Genomic DNA, 19,361 nt, shown 5'->3' on the forward strand with positions numbered 1-19,361 from the left:
GTATTTCCGTTACGTAACAAATCTGACGCACTTAACACATTTATACAATTTCGCTCTTTTGTACGCACCCAATTTAACAAAGAAACTAAATCTTTTCAATGTGACAACGGCAGTGTAACACCGCCTTTCACCAACTTCTCCAAACCAATGGCATTCAGTTTCGCTTTTCCTGCCCTCACACTTCTCAACAAAACGGGAAATCTGAAAGCATGTTACTCACCATCAATAACCAAATCCGCACTCTCCTGTTTCAAGCCCACCTTCCACCTACCTATTAGGTTGAAGCGCTTCACATGGCCACCTACCTACTAAATATTCTCCCATCATCCGCTATTAACCACGAAATCCCACACACTCGCTTATATAATCAAAAACCCAATTACACCAACCTTCGCATTTTTGGTTGCCTTTGCTATCCTCATTTCCCAACCACCAACAAACTCTCTCCATGCTCCTCTCCTTGTATATTCCTCGAATACCCCACTAATCATCGCAGATACCGATGCCTTGATCTAACTACTAACAGAATCATTCTTTCACGCCATGTCACCTTTGATGAGACATCTTTCCCTTTCGGTTCCATGACTCCTACTCAGCCACCATCCTACGATTTTCTTGAACCTCCACTGAATCTCTTCTCCCGATCATTCCACCTCTCCTCTCATGACACGGAGACACAACCTCCTCCTACTGAGACTACCGCTGCCACTCCTGCTCACACCACACCATAGACACAGCCTCCTCCTATTGAGGCTACCACCAAAACGCCCACTCCTCTTAACTTCACGGAGCCACAGCCTCCTCCTACTGAGACTACAAATAATGTTCTTCCTCAAACTTTTATCCCGGAGACACAGCCCCCTCCAACTGGGGCTACATCCTCATCCTCTCTTCATCCTATGGTCACACGTGCCCGCCTCGGCACCACCAAACCCGTTCAACGTCTAAATCTGCATACTTCCGTCCTCTCTCTTGTTCCTCGCACATACCCTGACGCCCTTCGTGACCCTAACTGGAAACAGGCTATGACTGATGAATATAATTCCTTAATTAACAATAGTACTTAGAAACTTGTGCCACGCCCATCGTACACGAACATAGTTCGCTCCACGTGGCTCTTTAAGCACAAGTTTAATGCAGATGGTAGTCTAAGCAGGTATAAGGCTCGACTTGTTGCTAAAGGCCATAGCCAACAGGTTGGCATTGATTGTGATGAGACTTTCAGTCCGGTTTTCAAACCGGCATCGATTCGCACTGTCCTAAGTTTGGCGGACAACTAACAGAGACTGTGTATATGCACCAACCACCTGGTTTTCGTGACCCTCGATTTACAGATCATGTATGCTTGCTGCAGAAATACTTATACGGCCTCAAACAGGCCACTCGTGCTTGGTTTCAGCATTTTACAGGATACGCTCAGCGGCTTGGTTTCATTCAGAGTCGCTGTGACACATCCCTGTTTATATATCGCCAGGGGCCCAACATCGCTTATCTATTGTTATATGTCGATGATATTGTGTTGACTGCTTCTTCCACAGGTTTTCTACAGCGGATAATTGATTCCTTACACAAGGAATTCGCCATGACTGATTTGGGTCCGCTAAATTATTTTCTTGGCATAACTGCCAACCGTACTCCCTATGCTATTCTTGTCTTAGAAACAGTACTCCAACGAGATTCTCGAACGAGCTGACATGACCACATGCCACCCTTGTAGGACACCGGTTGAACCCGATGCCAAGCTTACTAGTCATGGTCCTCCCGTTAAGGACCTCACTCTTTACCGCAGTCTCGCAGGAGCATTACAGTACGTCACGTTTACTCGTCCTGACATATCTTATGATGTTCAGCAGATTTGCCTTTTCATGCATGATCCTCGAGAGCAACACATGCACACTCTCAAACGGATACTTTCGCTATGTTCAGGGTACCACCGATATCTGTCTTCAGTTATATGCGTCATCTTCATCCTCTCTAGTTGCCTATTCTGATGCCGATTGGGCAGGTTACCCCACCACCAGATGCTCTACATCAGGTTATTGTGTTTTCCTCAGTAACAACCTTCTATCATGGTCGTCAAAACGACAACTCACACCATCTCGCTCTAGTGCCGAAGCAGAATATCGCGGGGTTGCCAACGACGTTGCCGAAACATACTGGATACATAACCTTCTCCGTGAACTTCACTATCCGCTTGTGTCTGCCACTCTTGTCTACTGCGACAATGTCAGCTCCGTCTACTTGTCTTCTAATCCGGTACAGCATCAGTGCACCAAGCACATAGAGATTGACATTCACTTTGTTCGTGACTTGGTTACTCAAGGGCAAGTTCGGGTTCTTCATGTACCGTCCAGATATCAGTTTGATGACATCTTCACCAAAGGCCTCCCGTATGCACTCTTCGATGAATTCAGATCCATTTTGAGTGTCCGCAGTACTCCCGCTCAAACTACTGGGGGATGTTAGCCTACATTATGTCTCATTAGGTTTAGCCCACTTATTGTATGCATTGGGCTCAGCCCACTAGATATTGTTAGGGTTAGCTCCTATTTATTCATATGTACTATACACGGTTTTGGCAATGAAATAGGATGACTCTATCTCTCAACACGATGATCGTCTTACCTTGATTAAATAGGTCATAAGTAGACTTCCATTGTATGTCTTCTCCATATTCCGTGCTCCTTCAAATGTCCTCAAGTTGCTAGAAGGTTTAATTTTTTTTTTTGGGAAGGACGGGTGATAATTCGAAAATATCTTGGGTTAAATGGGATAATATACTACTACCATATGAGGGCGGGGGTTTGAATATTGTATCACTTAAATCGGAAAATTTATCCCTTTTCGGGAAATGGTGGTGACGTTTTCTCAACGAAAAAGATGCATTTTGGGTCAAAGTGACCCAAAGTCTTTATGGTGTGGGGGTGGGTGGGTTAGGAACTCTCGAACGTATCTTGCCTCGAAACAGGTACTCTACTTGGAATGGCATTCGTGCAGCTAGTACAAGTATTGACGATTTAAATATCTCCTTTTCAAATTCATTCGTAAAGATAGTCAACAAAGGAGATAACACAAGATTTTGAAAGGATTTATGGCTTGGAAACCAAACGTTCTCGGAAAGATTCAACAGACTATTCAGAATAGAATTAAACACAAAAGTTCTAGTTATGGATCGTCTCATTAAAAACGAACAAAACTTCTATTGGAAACTGGCCTGGAATTGGCGTAGACCTCCATCAGGTAGAACGTGTAACAAATTGACGAGCTGATTGTCACCCTCAATGGTTTCAAGTATGCAGATTGCTTGAGTAACGAATGGAAATGGAATTTAGATAGTTCTGGACGATTCAACACCTCGGATCTCTTCACTTATCAACTACAAGGTCTTACCTTCGGCAACGACTACGAGAGAAACGATGAGAAATAACCTTATACCACAAAAACTTTGTATACTCGATTGGTTAACTTGGCTAAACGATCCGACGGTGTATCTTAATTAGTTTCAATTCAAATTTCATAGTTGTGTAGACGGGGTTGCTAACTTTGCAACCCAATTCGTGTATGTTTTCGTGTAAGCTCGAGTTCTTATATGTTTGGTGTTCCATGGGCTCCTATGCTCCCATAGCTCATATGCTCCCTTATACCTTCTTATGTACTTTAAGTTTGTGATAATGATAGTATTGTGCTTGCTTTTCAAAAAAAAAAACTTTGTATATTCGATTGGCGAGCAAAGATGCATTAGACAAAAGGGGGATATAGCTAAACTCCGTTCGATGTCCAATATGTGACAACAATGTCGAGACCGTTGTCAAAAAGAAAAAAGGCAACGGTCCAGTGATGTTAAATGAAATCCAAATCAGAACTTTTGAATGGATCTCCAATCGCTCGAACAAATGCAATTTAGTATGGTCCCAATGGCTTCTCAATCCTAGCTCGTTTGATGATCATGGTTGATGTTTGCTTAGCATGTTCTAGTTAGGTTCGAATATTTTCTTTATCGTCTGTTCTTATGTTGTAGGCATTCCCTCATGTCTCTTTGTATCACTGCTTTAGACTGTTTCTCACCCTGCCTGTGACATCACAGGCAAATTTGTACTTTTTGGCTCAAAAAGTGCATTTGCCTGTGACATGGCAGTGTCAGATTTTGACCTCCCAATAACCTCAAATGTCAAATGGTAGTGTCAAATTCAGTAGGGTCCACCAGTTTTATATTTTTTTTTTCAAATGAATTAAAATGGTAAATAAATACAACAAAATAAAATAAATTACATATTAAATAAAAATACATAATTAATTTTTCATAAGAATTTAAAAATACATAAATTGATGATTACATAGATTCAAAAAAAATAAAAAATAAATAAATAATTCGCTTTGCGAAAAGTGGGTGGAAGGTTCCAAATATGCTCGACTAAATCCTCGGTAAGTTGGTTGTGCATATCTCGATCCCTTATTTCTCTTGCGATGATATCTCGATCCAGTCCTCTGTTTCGTATACGTTCCATACCATTTTCCATTTCTTCGGTAGTGAATCTTTCTTCCCATTTAGAAAGTGCAAAGCCGTTATCTTCGGTAATTGAACAATCCGCAAATTTTCGGAGTCGGAATTAGACCCGTAACCTCGAACCCATTTATAAACTAGTAAACTTTTGTTAAAAAAAAATGGAAAGAAAAAGAGTAAGAGAGAAATGTGTGAAAAATGATAGAATTGGGGGGGGGGGGGGGGGGGGGGGGGGGTTAAATAGGAGTAAATGGAGTAAAAATGATTTTTTTAAAATATATATATATATATATATATATATATATATATTGTTATAAAATATCTAGATTGTGTTATAAAATATCTAGATTGGATGTTAATTTTATTATTATTATATTTCTTGCATAGTAATATTTTATACTATAAATAGACATGTATGGTAACCATTTAAGGTGCACCATTTTCTCTTGAAATATCAATATCAATATTTCTTCTCTCCTTCTTCTCTCTTTTTCTCTCTTTGTTCTTATAACCATTAAAGGTAGTTATAAGTCTACTGAATTATAACACGTTATCAGCACGAAAAGCTTAGTGTAATTAAAAGATATCTCAAACGATCACGAATCACTAATCAAGGTATGAAATTATTAATAATTTTCAGACTCGAATATATCAAATTTTGGACTACTAACATTTATATTTATGTTATTTAAGTTATATATGGTCGGTTATACCACCTGAATTATATTTTCTGTAATCTAACTCTTATTAACTTCACTAACATTTATATTTATGTTAATAAGACCTCATGATTGTACGCAACACGTCATTTGACAACACGGTACTTTATGTACGCAACACGTCATTTGACAACACGGTACCATGGGTCGAGATTAATTCTGATCAATACGAATACGACGGGGTCTTTATATGTTATCTAACATTTATGATTACTTATGCAATTAATCATTATTTATTTCATGCATACTAATGTTTATTCTTAAATTTATAATTTTAAAAAGTTAAAATAAAAAAATAGTTTGTATTTTTATTAAAAGTAAATCTTAAAAGTTAAAATAAGAAAAAGTAGTTTGTACTTTTATTAAAAGTAAATTTTAAAAGTTAAAATACAAAAAGTAGTTTATATTTTTATTAAAAGTAAATCTTAAAAGTTAAAATAAGAAAAAGTAGTTTGTATTTTTATTAAAAGTATATCTTAAAAGTTAAAGTAAGAAAAAAAAGGGATGGTAAAATGGAATAGTTTTTTGTCAAAAATGAAGTATTGAAAATGAAGTGGTCTCCTTCTATAACTAAAAAAAATATATACTTTTATCAAATGAATTTTTTTTGTGGCCGACAATTTCAAACACGAGTCCGTGTTTAGTTTATCAAGAATATCTATTGCTTTGGTGAAAGGTCACGATCACGATATCAGGTGTTGTGAAAGAATTAAAAAATTGGTCAAGTGGCCTTTTAAAAACTAGAAAAAAAATTTAAACAAAAAGTTTTTTTTATATATTTATAATTTACGGGTAACGTAAAAAAAAGGAAGTTTTTAAAAAAAAAAAAAAAGAAAGTGTTTAAATGAGTTTTACAGAAAGGGGGAAAGCAAAGTAAAAAAAACTTTTTTCCAAACAAAGGTAAATGAAAGTAGGACTTAATACAAGAAAAAATTAAACATCTCCTAGACGTGATAAAATCTATCAATGATAAGTATTAGACTTGATGAGCTAAATGTGACAAAAATGTTTCAACATGTCTTATGTTAATTTTCTAAAATAAGTTATTATTATTCCAAGTTTAACACATATACATATGTTAATTAAAAACAACCTTTTTGTTCTTATGTAGTGTTGGGTTGCAATTTTGGTTGTATGCCATAATTCCATCCAGTAGAGTGACAATAGAAAACTTTTGATGATAATCAATAAAAAACTTTTTTCCAAACTTGTCAAATGTTTTGTTAAAAACGTGACCGTTGAAAAAAGGAGGTTGAATAATAAAACTTAAAAAACAAATTATTTTTTTAAGAGTGTGCATCAAAATGGCCCGTTTAATAATGGGGAGTAAAAATATAGTCAAATTGTTTCAACGAACAAGGGTTCAATTGGATGTCTCTTAAAAAAAATCCGCGGGTACGGGCAAGGTTGGAGAACTCGGATCTCGGGGAGATCTCGTTTGGACATTTTTGAGGAGATCTCGGCATCTCGGAAAAATCTCGGGGAGATCTCGAACGTTGACTTGTGTTGACTTTCTAGTTTTTTTAATATAAATATGTATAAATATATAAATATATGTATATTTATATGGATTTTTACGAGAAAATTTGAGAAATGAGCGAAAACTTAGAAGAAAATCCGAGAAATTGCGAGAAAATCCGAGAAATTACGAGAAAATCCGAGATCTCACCGAGAAAATCCGAGAAATCGTGACGTTGACCGAGATTTTAACCGTTGACCGAGAAATCTCAACGAGATGGGAAAATATTCTCGGCTGAGTTTTGAAACCGAGATCTCCCCGAGATCTCGCCGAGAAATTCCGAGATCTGCAACACTGGGTACGGGTGATGGATCCAATGGATCCGCATCCACGACCCGCGGGTGCTATCCCTAATTGTGACAAGTACAAATCAACTAAAAGTCTAAAAAATAAATGCTCTTATAGGGACCAAATGTTCACAATAATTGTCTAAGCTAGATATGAAACAAATAGTTCATAAAAAAAAAAAAAGGTCGTTGTGCGTTTTCGGGATGATAGCCGAAATACACTTACAAAAGTAGGTCAGCCGTCAATTCTTTATGGCCATATCAACGTAGATCAATAAAATCATTTATGGTTTTGATAAAAGATTAATTAAAAATTAATTGTTTTTTGGTCTTGGATTCTCGGTAACAAAAGCAAAGGTTGTTTTTGGTTGCCACAACAAACAAGACAGAGGTTGTTGACTTTTGTTGTTAAACATGGCACAAGTGAACAATAACAATAGATTATTGTTTTTGAAAAGAATAATGATGCGTTAATTTTATTGTATAAAATAAAATTAAAGAAAATGGTTTTCATTGATGACTATGAACAAACGCAAACAAAGTGTTTGTGGTATTTGGTGATTAAAAAAAAAGTGCATCTAAAGCTTCTACTGAAAATAATATGCATCTAAAGCTTCTACTGAAAATTAATGTGCAAGGTACAACGTATAACTATATGGTCAAATTCATTTGAGCCTTCGGAGTCACAAGTATATGATGTATATATATATTACTCAATTAACAAAATAGTAAATCTAAATTAATTCATATGAATAGTAAAACGAAATTAATTAATTTACTATTCACATAAAAAAGCGCATATGATAAAAAGCGCATCGCATATGATAAGCGCATATGATAAAAAGCGAATATGATGAAAAGCACAACGCATATGATGAAAATCGCATATGATTAAAAGCGCATATGGTGAAAAACACAGCGCATATGATTAAAAGCGTATATGGTGAAAAGGATATATGATAAAAAAAAAACACATATGGTGATTTATAAAAAAAAAAAAAAAAAAAAAAAAAAAAAAAACACATATGGTGATTAATGGAAAGCACATATGGTGATTAATGAAAAGTATATTGTGAAAAAGAATCACAAATGTTTCTTGAAAGAATTCAAGGTAAGATATATGAACCAATTCATCCATCATGTGAACCATTTTGATATTTCATGGTTCTAATAGACGCATCTAGCGGATGGTCTCATATTTGTATGTTATCAAGCCGTAATATGGCATTTGCAAAGTTTCTTGCACAAATTATTAAATCGAGAACACATTATTCTGATTACACCATTAAAAGGATGAGACTTGATAATGCTGGTGAGTTAACATCTCAAGCATTTAATGATCATTATATATCTACAGGGATTGTTGTTGAACATCCAGTTGCTCATGTGCATACACAAAATTGGTTTAGCTGAATCAATAGATAAACGCTTACAGCTAATAACTAGACAATTGATAATGAGTACAAATCTCTCAATATTTATATGTGGACATGTAAATTTACATGCCGCGACATTAATTCGCATTATACCATGTGGAAGTCGTAAATATTTTCACTTAATACTTGATTTTGGCCAAGAGCCAAATATTTTCTACCTTAAAACATTGGTTGTGCAGCGTATGTTCCAATTGTATCACCACAACACAATAAAATGGTTCTTCAAAGAAAGATGATAATATATTTTGGATATAAAACATCTTCAATCATAAGATATATTGAACCCATGATGGGTGATGTTTTTACAGCACGTTTTGCTGATTGTCATTTTAATAAAACATTGTTCCCTAGATTAGGGGGAGAAATAAAAATAAAAAATAAAATGATGCTTCATGATGTGAACATCAATTAAGGTATATTGAACTCGCACAAAAGAATGTGAAACGAAAGTTCAAAAATAATGCATATACAAGAACTTGCAAATTAATTACTTTATGCATTTACAGGTATAAAAAAGTGACTAAATCATATATACCAGCGATAAATGCTCCAGCTCGAACTGAAATTCCAAAAGCTGGCAATAATGTCACTGTTGAGTCTTTGCCACGCATCAAACGTGGAAGATCAATTGGTTCCGAAGATAAAAATCCTCGAAAAAGAAAATCAGCTGATAATGAGGTAAGAGAAAGTGTTCAAGAAGAACCACAAATCAATATTCCTTCTGCAGAGGATATTGATAAATGTAAATACTAAAATTGCGATAAATTATGCAATATTATGGAACCGAAATGAAACTAAAATCTCTATGAGATATTTTCATATAATGTTACAATGACATCATGAATAAAGATGATGATCTGGAACTAAAATCTGTCATTGAATATACAAAATGGACATGATTGAGCTCAATGGAAAGGAGCAATAAGAGCTGAATTAGAATCGCTCGATAAAAGAAAAGTTTTCGGATCAATCGTTATCACTTTTAAAGATGTGAAACGTATGGGATACAAATGAATTTTTATCCGAAAAGAAATGTGCAAATGAAGTTACAAGGCAAAACTAGACTTGTAACTCAATATTTCCCACAAAGACCAGAAATGAATTAGGAGGAAAAATTATCCTCCTGTAATGGATACAAGTACTTATTAGATACTTAATCAACCTGGTAGTTATTTAAATGCATCTCATGAATGTTGTTACTACTTATCTGTATGGATCACTTAATAGTGATATATATGAATATACCTAAAGGGTTAAGGTATCATAAGCATCTAATGTAAAACTCAAGGAAATATATTCCATTAAATCACAAAGATTTCTAAGTGGGTTTATACAAACGGGACGTATGTGGTATAACCGATTAAATGACTACTTGATAAAAAAAAAGGGTATAAATATAAACTTATTTTGCACGTATGTTTTATAAAAACAATGTTCGGATATGAGATCGTAGTTGTTTATGTCAATGTTCTTAACATCATATGAACAAATAAAGAGATCTATGAAATCATTCAACTTCTAAAGAATTATTTTGAAATGAAAGATCTTGAAAAAACCAAGTATTACCTTGGATTGCAAATTGAGCATATGCCTAATGGTTTACTTGTACATCAAACAACTTATACCGAAAAGATTTTAAAACATTTTTTTAAAAGACAAACTCATTGTTGTTAGATCACTCAATATTGACACTGATCTATTTCATCCCTGCGAAGATCATGAAAATTTTAACAGATCGGAAGTTCTATATTTTAGTGCAATTGAGGTTCTTATGTATCTTATAGATTATACAAGATCTGACATTTCTTTTGCAGTTAATTTGTTGACAAGGTTCAGCTCAGCCCCTACCAAAAGACATTGGAATGGGATCAAACAAATAGTTTGATACCTTCGGGGAACTACTGATTTATAATTATTTTATTCTAACAACTCGAAACAAGATTTGTTTGGTTATACAGATGCAGATTATTTATCCGATCTACATAAAGCTAAATCTCAAACTGGATATGTATTCCTAAATGGAGGCACCGCAATATCACGACGTTCTCAAAACAAACACTTGTTGCAACATCATCAAATCATGCCGAAGTGATTGCATTACATGAAGCTACTCGGGAATGATTTTAGTTAAGATCAATGATACAAATCATTATTGATTCTTGTGGACTAGAACGCTATAAAAGCGTAACAACTATCTATGAAGATAATACAGCTTACATAATACAAATGAAAGAAGAGTATCAAAAATGACAGAACAAAACATAAATGCTGACGAGGCGCTAAAGCTATAAACGGTCTTAACGGTCATAAGTTTGATGGAAAAGAATGGTATATTGGTAAGGCTCAGAAAAAGACTGAAAGGGAATAGGAACTGAAACAACGGTTTGAACAAACCATGAAGGAGACTGTAGACAAATCACGATGGCCAAACTTGTACATAAAAGATTTAGATGATACAGTTTCAGATGAAAACCTCAGATTTTTCTCATATACTCAAGATATCGTAAAAGACAACCAGATTAAAATGAGATACGTTCAATCAACAACTCTGCTGATCTTTATACCAAAGCACTGCTAACTGCTATTTTCAGAACACACGTTTATAATATTGGCATGAGGCATGTTCAGAAGATGTAACAACTCAGGCGTTGCCTACTTGAGGGGGAGTCAACTTTATGCTGCACTCTTTTTCCCTTAGCTAAAGTTTTATCCCAATGAGTTTTCTTTAGCAAGGTTTTTAACGAGGCAGTACTAGTTATTCTCTAATAAAATTGTCATCCAAGGGGGAGTGTTATAAAATATCTAGATTGTGTTATAAAATATCTAGATTGGATGTTAATTTTATTATTATTATATTTCTTGCATAGTAATATTTTATACTATAAATAGACATGTATGGTAACCATTTAAGGTGCACCATTTTCTCTTGAAATATCAATATCAATATTTCTTCTCTCCTTCTTCTCTCTTTTTCTCTCTTTGTTCTTATAACCATTAAAGGTAGTTATAAGCCTACTGAATTATAATATATATATATATATATATATATATATATATATATATATATATATATATATATATATATATATATATATATATATATAACGAGTATATATTCCGTTGGGTAACGGATATATTACCCCAACCAATCACATGCTGCCACAACCCTTTTTGAAGCCCCATTTTTTTCAGTCAAAAAAGGAACTGACATCCCATAGCGTCAAAATCTGACGCCGCGATAAAGGCGTCAGGAGCGTTAGATGGCGCCAGCTCGTTTGACGCGACCTGATCTGACGCTGCGTTAGTTTAAGTCTTATGTTAATAAAATTTTTATTGGCGTTTCCAAAAAAAAAAATATAATATTAATATTAATTAATATAATAATAAGAAGATACATCAATAATAATTGAGACTCCGTTTTTTCAGTGTCCATATCATTTTTATTATTATCCATGTGTAACACGCTGAGATCCACATCTAATACAAGGTTAAAGATATCATATTTATCCATGATATAAATGAATTATTGTTTGCTTATCGATTCTGCAAAAGCAACTATCAAAATATCTCTCCTCTCCATGAAATATTTGAAGTTTGAATTTCTAGTAATCATAACTTTGATTGCTGATTTCAAAGATCAAAAATAATACAATAATTCGTTTCAATTTTGATTAGTTTGCGAGTCAAAGATGTGCAACTTGTAACGTACGATATACAATGCAGTAAGTACCACACGCAGATGCAAGAGCCTAAACCAGAAAGTAGTAGCACGTCACTTATTTCACCAAACCACACTACAGATACAAAAATAATAATAAAAATACATAAAAAAAATCTGGGGTGAGCATAATAACAGTACAATAACTGAAACGAGATACCAGTGTGTTTTTTTTTTGGGTGTACACCCCAGATTGTTGCAAGTTCAAAATTGCACATATATGCTAATACGAGGTTCACATTATTTTTCACTAATTATATTTGAAACTTTCAAGTATGAGCTTTATGTTTAGTTACAACATTATTTCAAGTATTGAACCATAAAATATAATGCACATATCAAATATCAAATACCTTAAAAAGCACGATCCTTGCGTTCTTCTTAGGTGTTCAAGCCTCGTAATAGGAGCTTTCTTCCTCTCGTTGAATTTCACTCGTGTTCGTCGTTACCGAACTCTCTGCACCAAAATCTGGCGACACACCGCCTGATTCAGATATTTTTGTGACCCTCTGTAATTCATCAGTTATCTCTGCAGAACGAGCCAGGAACTGGTCATCGGTCAATTGTTGTTCCTTTTCATATGTTGACTTTTTCGGTTGTCTGATTGCTGCGGCCGCTTCTGCCATTGCTACGGGAGGTGGTTGAGGTGGGACCCAGGAAGACCGTTGAATAGGTCTCTCACTGGTTTGACCTGAATATCCAATTTTGTTCTCTTCAGGTTCTACTTCATTGACCTGGGCATTCTTTTGTTGCCACCAAGGAGCTGCACCTTCTCCGTTAGAATGGTACACTGATGCGGGCCCCGACCCGTTATCTTGGGCATGGTAGTTAACTCCATTGCTGTTTTCATATGGAGGGTACGCTGAGCTGGACTGTGACTGAGCGGCCTCCCATGGCTAGTCAGTAAAGAAACGAAAAGTCATAAGAGTATTAGATAAAATCAGGATGATAGAAAAGTAAACAGGGTAAATTACATCATAAGGTATCAAATTGACACATTCTTTCTATTGTATGTATTAAACTTCCCAAACAAGCAATTATGTGCATCCGGTGACCTATTAATCGGGTTACCGATTTTGGCAGTCGTATGTTATGCCACGTCATCATAACCGGTGACACGTCATGCATTCTATATGTTATAGGAGGTAAGATACATACTATATCAAGTTTTAATAGTTGATACATACAATAGAACTACTTTTAGTTCAAATTATACAATAGAAAAATAGTGAAGTTGCATACTTGCATGCATTTAAGTGTAATTAAATTTACAGAACTATCTGCAGAACATATTCATGTATCAAATTATATATACAGTCAAAGTCTATAAACTCAAAGTTTGGAAGATTGTGAACTTCAGATGTAATAAGAATGTAGAATCGGAACCTTAGGTTTCGGTGCTAAACGAGGATTTGATACAGGCTGGTCAGGATTTGGTGGTAAATCATTGATTTCCTGTAGATAAATAAGCATGAATGTACTAAGAACCAAACTTAAAAAAAAAAAAAAATCAAGAACAACCCCGTAACTACCAAAAAAATTAAAAAGACGGCTTACACGAATGTTGGGAGGCCTTTCACCTCTTTGAATCATAGACATTATCTGCAATCCATAGCAAATGATTGTTTTAGAGAGATCTTAAAATTGATAGGGAAGCAGATTCACTAGTGTCATCGCAACACACGATACGCATGATACAGTTGGTACTTGTTGAAAATGAGAATAACGATCACGAGGAATAATTAGAGTCGGGATAATAAAACGGTTAGACTAATTGAGTAAGGTTAAAATGGTAATGGTTACATACGAGTTGCAAGGGATTAGGTTGGATCTGTGTAAAATATTTTTTCTCCAACTTTTTTGCTTAGCTTGTTAAATAAGATACCAAAAGTATATAATTACGTTAATCAGTCGTTCTAGCTTAATATAATTTTATCAGACAATTGAAACACACAAAAACGTTACCTCCATATATGACTTCGGGTGGGGTGGTGTAGCAGATGGTTCTACAGATGCAGGGGGTGGTGACATAGATCTTGCTGTTCACATAATAGCAGATATTATGCTAATAAACAAGTAATCATAAGAAAAAGAATGCATGATTTGTATTTGACCAATGATTACCTGATCGTAAATCGTACTCCGGCCTACCATTTGTATAAGGAGGCTGGCGTATAACAAAATCAAATGAGTAAAAGAAAATATAGAAAATCAACTGATAGATTCATGTTACGCCAATCGTTAACTCACTCTTGTGCTAGTGACTTGAACTTCTCTCCCTGAATTGTTGGTTTGGTCTGAAAGATACATACACAATTAATGGGCTACACATTTTAAACCAAATTTAGGTTCATATCTCATGAGTAAAACTGAAACTATGTTCTTCTGTTCATTACTGTAATCTGTTCAGCTCAAATTAGTTTAAAGGTACAGCCGCCACAACATGAAATTTACTAAATCGGGATCCTGCGAAGTAATGTTGTAATCTTAGATAGCAGATGGTAGATATTTTAATATAAATCCTCATTCACTTATAAATAGATTAATTCGAGTGAAGTAAAATTAATACATATAGCATAGGGGACAGGAGGATGTGTTGAAATTTACCCGAAGCTTACTTATAATTCATATGGGATATGGGATATGTATCATGTATGATGGAACTCCTATATCGCATAATTCAAAAAACATAATGTAGTCTTCATTAATATTTAGTGAATGAATTACTATTTATTATCGAGAAAGGAAATAAAAGGTGAAATAGTACAAAAACAAGTGTTGGCATGTCAATCCTACACGACGTGTTTTGAGCAATCATCCAACCCCTTACAACTATATATCTATGAATTCCTCAAAGGATTTTCAAAAAAGAAAGTTCCAAGATTAGTATTAAACAAAAAATATGTTCTTTGATCTGTTAAAAGCATATACAAGGGTTATCATGTGAGACGTATGTTTTCACAATGAGCACTTAATAAAAAATTTCAACCATGCTAATATATTACGACACAAAAGAAAGAGCAAGAAATATGTTATCAGCTTATCTGTATATACTGCAGTTAATAAGTTGCAATTATAATATATTATGATATTTATATATTTGTATTTTATATTTATATTTCATAGCAACTTCAGCTTTACCTTCCAACTTCCTTATTGAGTTACTCATTGACTTCATTTCCCGTACTTGCACGTCCAATAGACTCAATAGTTCCCCAAAGTATTTCTTCTCTGCAAAAAAATAAAAATAAAAAAAATAATAAAAAAATAAAAAAAATTGTAAGTAAACAAATGCAACAAAGAAACAGGAAATTTTCAAGATGAAAAAGACAAAAAAATACCTTCGGTTTTTGACACCAACATCTCCTGACTAGCAAGGGCCACATCAGATGCTGCTGCTGCAGCCGCTTTCGCAGCAGCAGCAGCTTCTTCAGCCAGAGTCGGCTTTTTGTTGGTTTTATTTGCCACGTCATCTTCACCATCTTCATCAACAACTTTTCGTATCCAAGATTTCAATCTTGGAACAACAGCATTCTAAAAAACAAACCAAAAAATGTCAGGTGACAGCATAACTATTTCATTAAAAAAACGCCAACAAACAGGTAAACGGTTAGCTAATAGCTAAGTGCAACACATCATAAAGTCAAAGTCACCTTACTCAAGAAGCAATTGTATATTGTTTTTACCTTAAAAACATGTTTTTACCTTAAAAACTACAGCTGTTCCAGCACCCGAGATAGCAAGAACTCCTACAGCAAGAATAGCATGTGACCAATGGAATCGTGACCCGGTCAAGGACCCATATTTAGACTCGGGAGCAGCTGGAGCAGCTAATGCGGGTTGCAGAGGTTGTGTTGCCACTTGTGGTTGAATATTCGATGCAGCCTGTGACTGGCTACCTATTATCATATCATATTAATAATAAATACTAATAAATAACAGCACATTAGATGACTTTTACTTCCATCACCCAAAAATGTACATACTTAATTTACATTAGACGACCATACCAGATTGACGTATAAAGATTCACAATGATGGAAAATCTATAACTCCTATAGTTTTATACATTCCTATAAACAACAAGTGTGTAATAATCTAGTGGCTTATGCATTAGCCTTAACGATTAAGTGTTTCAGAACTTTATAGAGTTTATAGTATGTATTCAAGTTTAAAGCTTTCGATTGCATGAATCAACCTTTCAGTTATTGCTACTTTCAGTGACCACTGATCAGTAAATTGTTGACGTTATTAGAAACGATGCTGCGTCGCCATTTACAAGTTATAAGAGGGCAGATTTATACAACATAATTAACTAAATGATTGAATAAACAATAACAATAATTGCAAGTTGGATACATACAATTAAAATTCGGGTAAAATTTGATACATTTTCAGACAATTAGGGTGCGTTTGATAAAAGTCATATAACTGAATGATTTAGTGCTAAATGATTCATAATCTGAATGATACAAAGTCTCCGAATAAACTCGGTTCTGAATGAAAATAAGCTGTTTCATAATCATTTTAAATGAACGAATATGAATTGGGTAAAATTACGTTATTAAACAATACATAAATAAATAAAAATTCAATATAATTGTTTGTTAAGTGTTCTGGATGGGGATATAACAAATTTAGACTCTTAATGGTTAGAAGAGTGTTTTAACTATGAATGGTTCATCACTGAATGATGAACCATTCAGTATCATACGTTATTCAGATGTCAGAAACAAACGTGCTAAATGTTGTGGTTTAGCATTCAGCACTGAACCATTCAATTAAGAGGTAAACAAACCCACCCTTAACCTCTTAATAACATTACTAGTCAAACTACGAATCTTCTACATAGACATAATTTTACCTTGGTTTGCAACAACCGGTTGAGTCGTTGAAAGACTGGGAGAATCATCCTGCCATTAAACACCAAGCACAAACTATTAATAGTCCTATGATTGCGTATTACGCACCATATAATGCTAGCAAGTACAAATCATACTGGAACACGACGAAATGCTTCATCTATTTCCTCCTTAGTAAGTCCTTTTTTCTCAAGAAACGATCGTCTATACACAACAGGAGATCCTTTAACTTTCGGATGCGATAAAAACTTCACAGCATTCTGTACTTGATCCTCACGTACCGGTTCCTTGTTAACAAATATCGATGGTTCCTTCGCAGCACCTTTATTGGCATCTTCCTTATCATTATCCATTGGCTTTACAGTTTCTGGAACTATAATCACGAATCAAAACATTTATATTGATTCTAACTAAAGTATAATTCTAATTCTCAAATTAAATCAAAACATAAATAGCTACTACTATATACTAAATGGATGCTATTAATATACTATTTTAGTCAATCATCTATACTGTTTCTGTTAAGCAAATTAAAATCGATCATCTTAATTAAGCTAAAATAACGATGAATTCAGACTTGGCATATATATATACATAAACGGAATTGTGTATACATATTTAAGCTCAAATTCAACTGAATTTAGACCTGGATTTTGGGGGTTTCCATCAGTAGGGTTTGGAGGAGTTGCCATCTTCAAACTGCGCAGTTAGAAATTCATTTATTTTCTAAAAAAAGGAAGTTTGTAATAAACCTATACATACAGAAAGTGTATGTCTACATTAATTTAATGAATCAAAGGGTTTCCTCATCCCGAGGCAGAGTTTCGCATTATTTTGCACCAAGCTATATTTTACTTTTTAGACCTTTTAGATTTACGTTTTGTAGATTTAGTCCTCTTATTGTTTTCCATTTGTTTTGCACCTTTAAGGGTGCGTTTGTTTGCCTCTTAATGGAATGGTTCAGTGCTGAATGCTGAACCATTAAGCATTCAGTGCGTTTGTTTCTGGCCTCTGAATGACATATAGTGCTGAATAGTTCAGAATTCAGTGCTGAACCATTCAGAGATGAAACACTCTCTTAATGGTTAAGAGCCTAAATTTTTAGTAATTTTTTCCTCAAATCCTATCATGAACACTTAACTAACAAGTATATTGAATATTTTATTCATATTACACTTTGATAAGGTAATTTTACTCTGTTTATATCGCTCATCTTAAATGATTATCAAATAGCTTATTTTCATTCAGAACAAGCTTTATTCAGAGCCTTTGAATCATTCAGATTCTGAACCATTCAGCGCTAAATCATTCAGTTTATCAAACGCACCCTAAGTTTTATGTGTATACATACAAGTACTTTATTCTATTTCTATTGTACATTATTCTTCACATCCATTTAGAGTTTCTCTCCCCAAACGCTTTACTTCTCTAGATCCATTTGCCAAAAAAAAAAATTCTTCCACACTTTTCTTTTAACTAGAAATAGGCCGGGCCCGCATTGCTGGGCCAAACTGCATTATTGACGATACAATAATTATCGTTGTACAAAACTATATGTGTCCCGTTAAAATATCTCGTACCGTGTTTAACAAAATAAAAAAAAAATAGTTAAGCCTACCAAATCCGCGTAATTTAATTTTTAATAAATTAACCAATTGAATCCACATAAATTAGTTGATTAAATTGTTAGCACAAAAGAATAATTGTTAAACAAAGAGTAAATACTAATTGTTATGCACAACTCATTTATGCGCATTAACAACATCTAATAAGTTATCGTTAGAAAAAAAACATGTATTTATAAAAATTAATCAACTAAAAATATATAATTATAAAAGATACCATGTAAAATCCTTTTGTTAATATTTTTATAACTAAACACAAAAAATAAAAAATAAATAAATAAATAAATCTCAACCTAAGTTACCACAATGTGGGTCATGTCATGTGGCCACTAACTTCAAAAAGTCTTCATGAGTGAAACGACAATTTGAGTACCAAATTGAAACCCTAAACTACAATACAATTATTTTGTTGTTATATATATGTATAATTTCTCTAATTAATCTCAAAATTGCTATTTGCTATTTTCATTTTTTCCAACTCTCTACAAAACCATCGAAAACACTGATCGGGAGCTGCTTATTCCTGTTGGAAACACCGCCACCAATAATGACAGTGTCTCCTTAAAACGATCGCCATATTCTACTTCACCACCGAATCGAGAGCTGCTTATTCCCTTTTGAATCACCGCCACCAATTATGACGGCATGTCCTTGAACCATCGCCATATTTTACTTCACCACCAATGACGGAGGC

The 19,361-nt window shown here is 34.2% G+C and overlaps 1 protein-coding gene across 1 annotated transcript; it reads right to left on the reverse strand.

The window, feature by feature from the left end:
* Positions 1-12,373: 12,373 nt before the first annotated feature.
* LOC139865652 (peroxisomal membrane protein PEX14-like) lies at positions 12,374-17,783 on the reverse strand. Its single transcript, XM_071853732.1, has 12 exons — positions 17,689-17,783; positions 17,180-17,415; positions 17,045-17,093; positions 15,886-16,079; positions 15,522-15,714; positions 15,322-15,411; positions 14,431-14,477; positions 14,305-14,347; positions 14,146-14,219; positions 13,738-13,782; positions 13,567-13,635; positions 12,374-13,076 (listed from the first exon to the last, which is right to left on the reverse strand). Exons 1-12 carry the CDS (start codon positions 17,732-17,734, stop codon positions 12,570-12,572), a joined length of 1,593 nt encoding a protein of 530 aa, XP_071709833.1. The 5' UTR covers positions 17,735-17,783; the 3' UTR covers positions 12,374-12,569.
* Positions 17,784-19,361: the final 1,578 nt, after the last annotated feature.

This window comes from Rutidosis leptorrhynchoides, chromosome 9, assembly GCF_046630445.1.
Source record: "Rutidosis leptorrhynchoides isolate AG116_Rl617_1_P2 chromosome 9, CSIRO_AGI_Rlap_v1, whole genome shotgun sequence".
In the NCBI taxonomy this organism is placed as follows: domain Eukaryota; kingdom Viridiplantae; phylum Streptophyta; class Magnoliopsida; order Asterales; family Asteraceae; genus Rutidosis; species Rutidosis leptorrhynchoides.

Bases quoted from the DNA above. Each gene is read 5' to 3' on its own strand.
- LOC139865652 (XM_071853732.1), bottom strand. From the start codon at position 17,734: ATGGCAACTCCTCCAAACCCTACTGATGGAAACCCCCAAAATCCAG. The intron at 15,715-15,885 runs GTAAAAACATGT...TTTGTTTTTTAG, and splicing joins GAACAGCTGTAGTTTTTAAG to AATGCTGTTGTTCCAAGATT. The intron at 13,636-13,737 runs GTAAGCCGTCTT...ATTTATCTACAG, and splicing joins AAAGGCCTCCCAACATTCGT to GAAATCAATGATTTACCACC.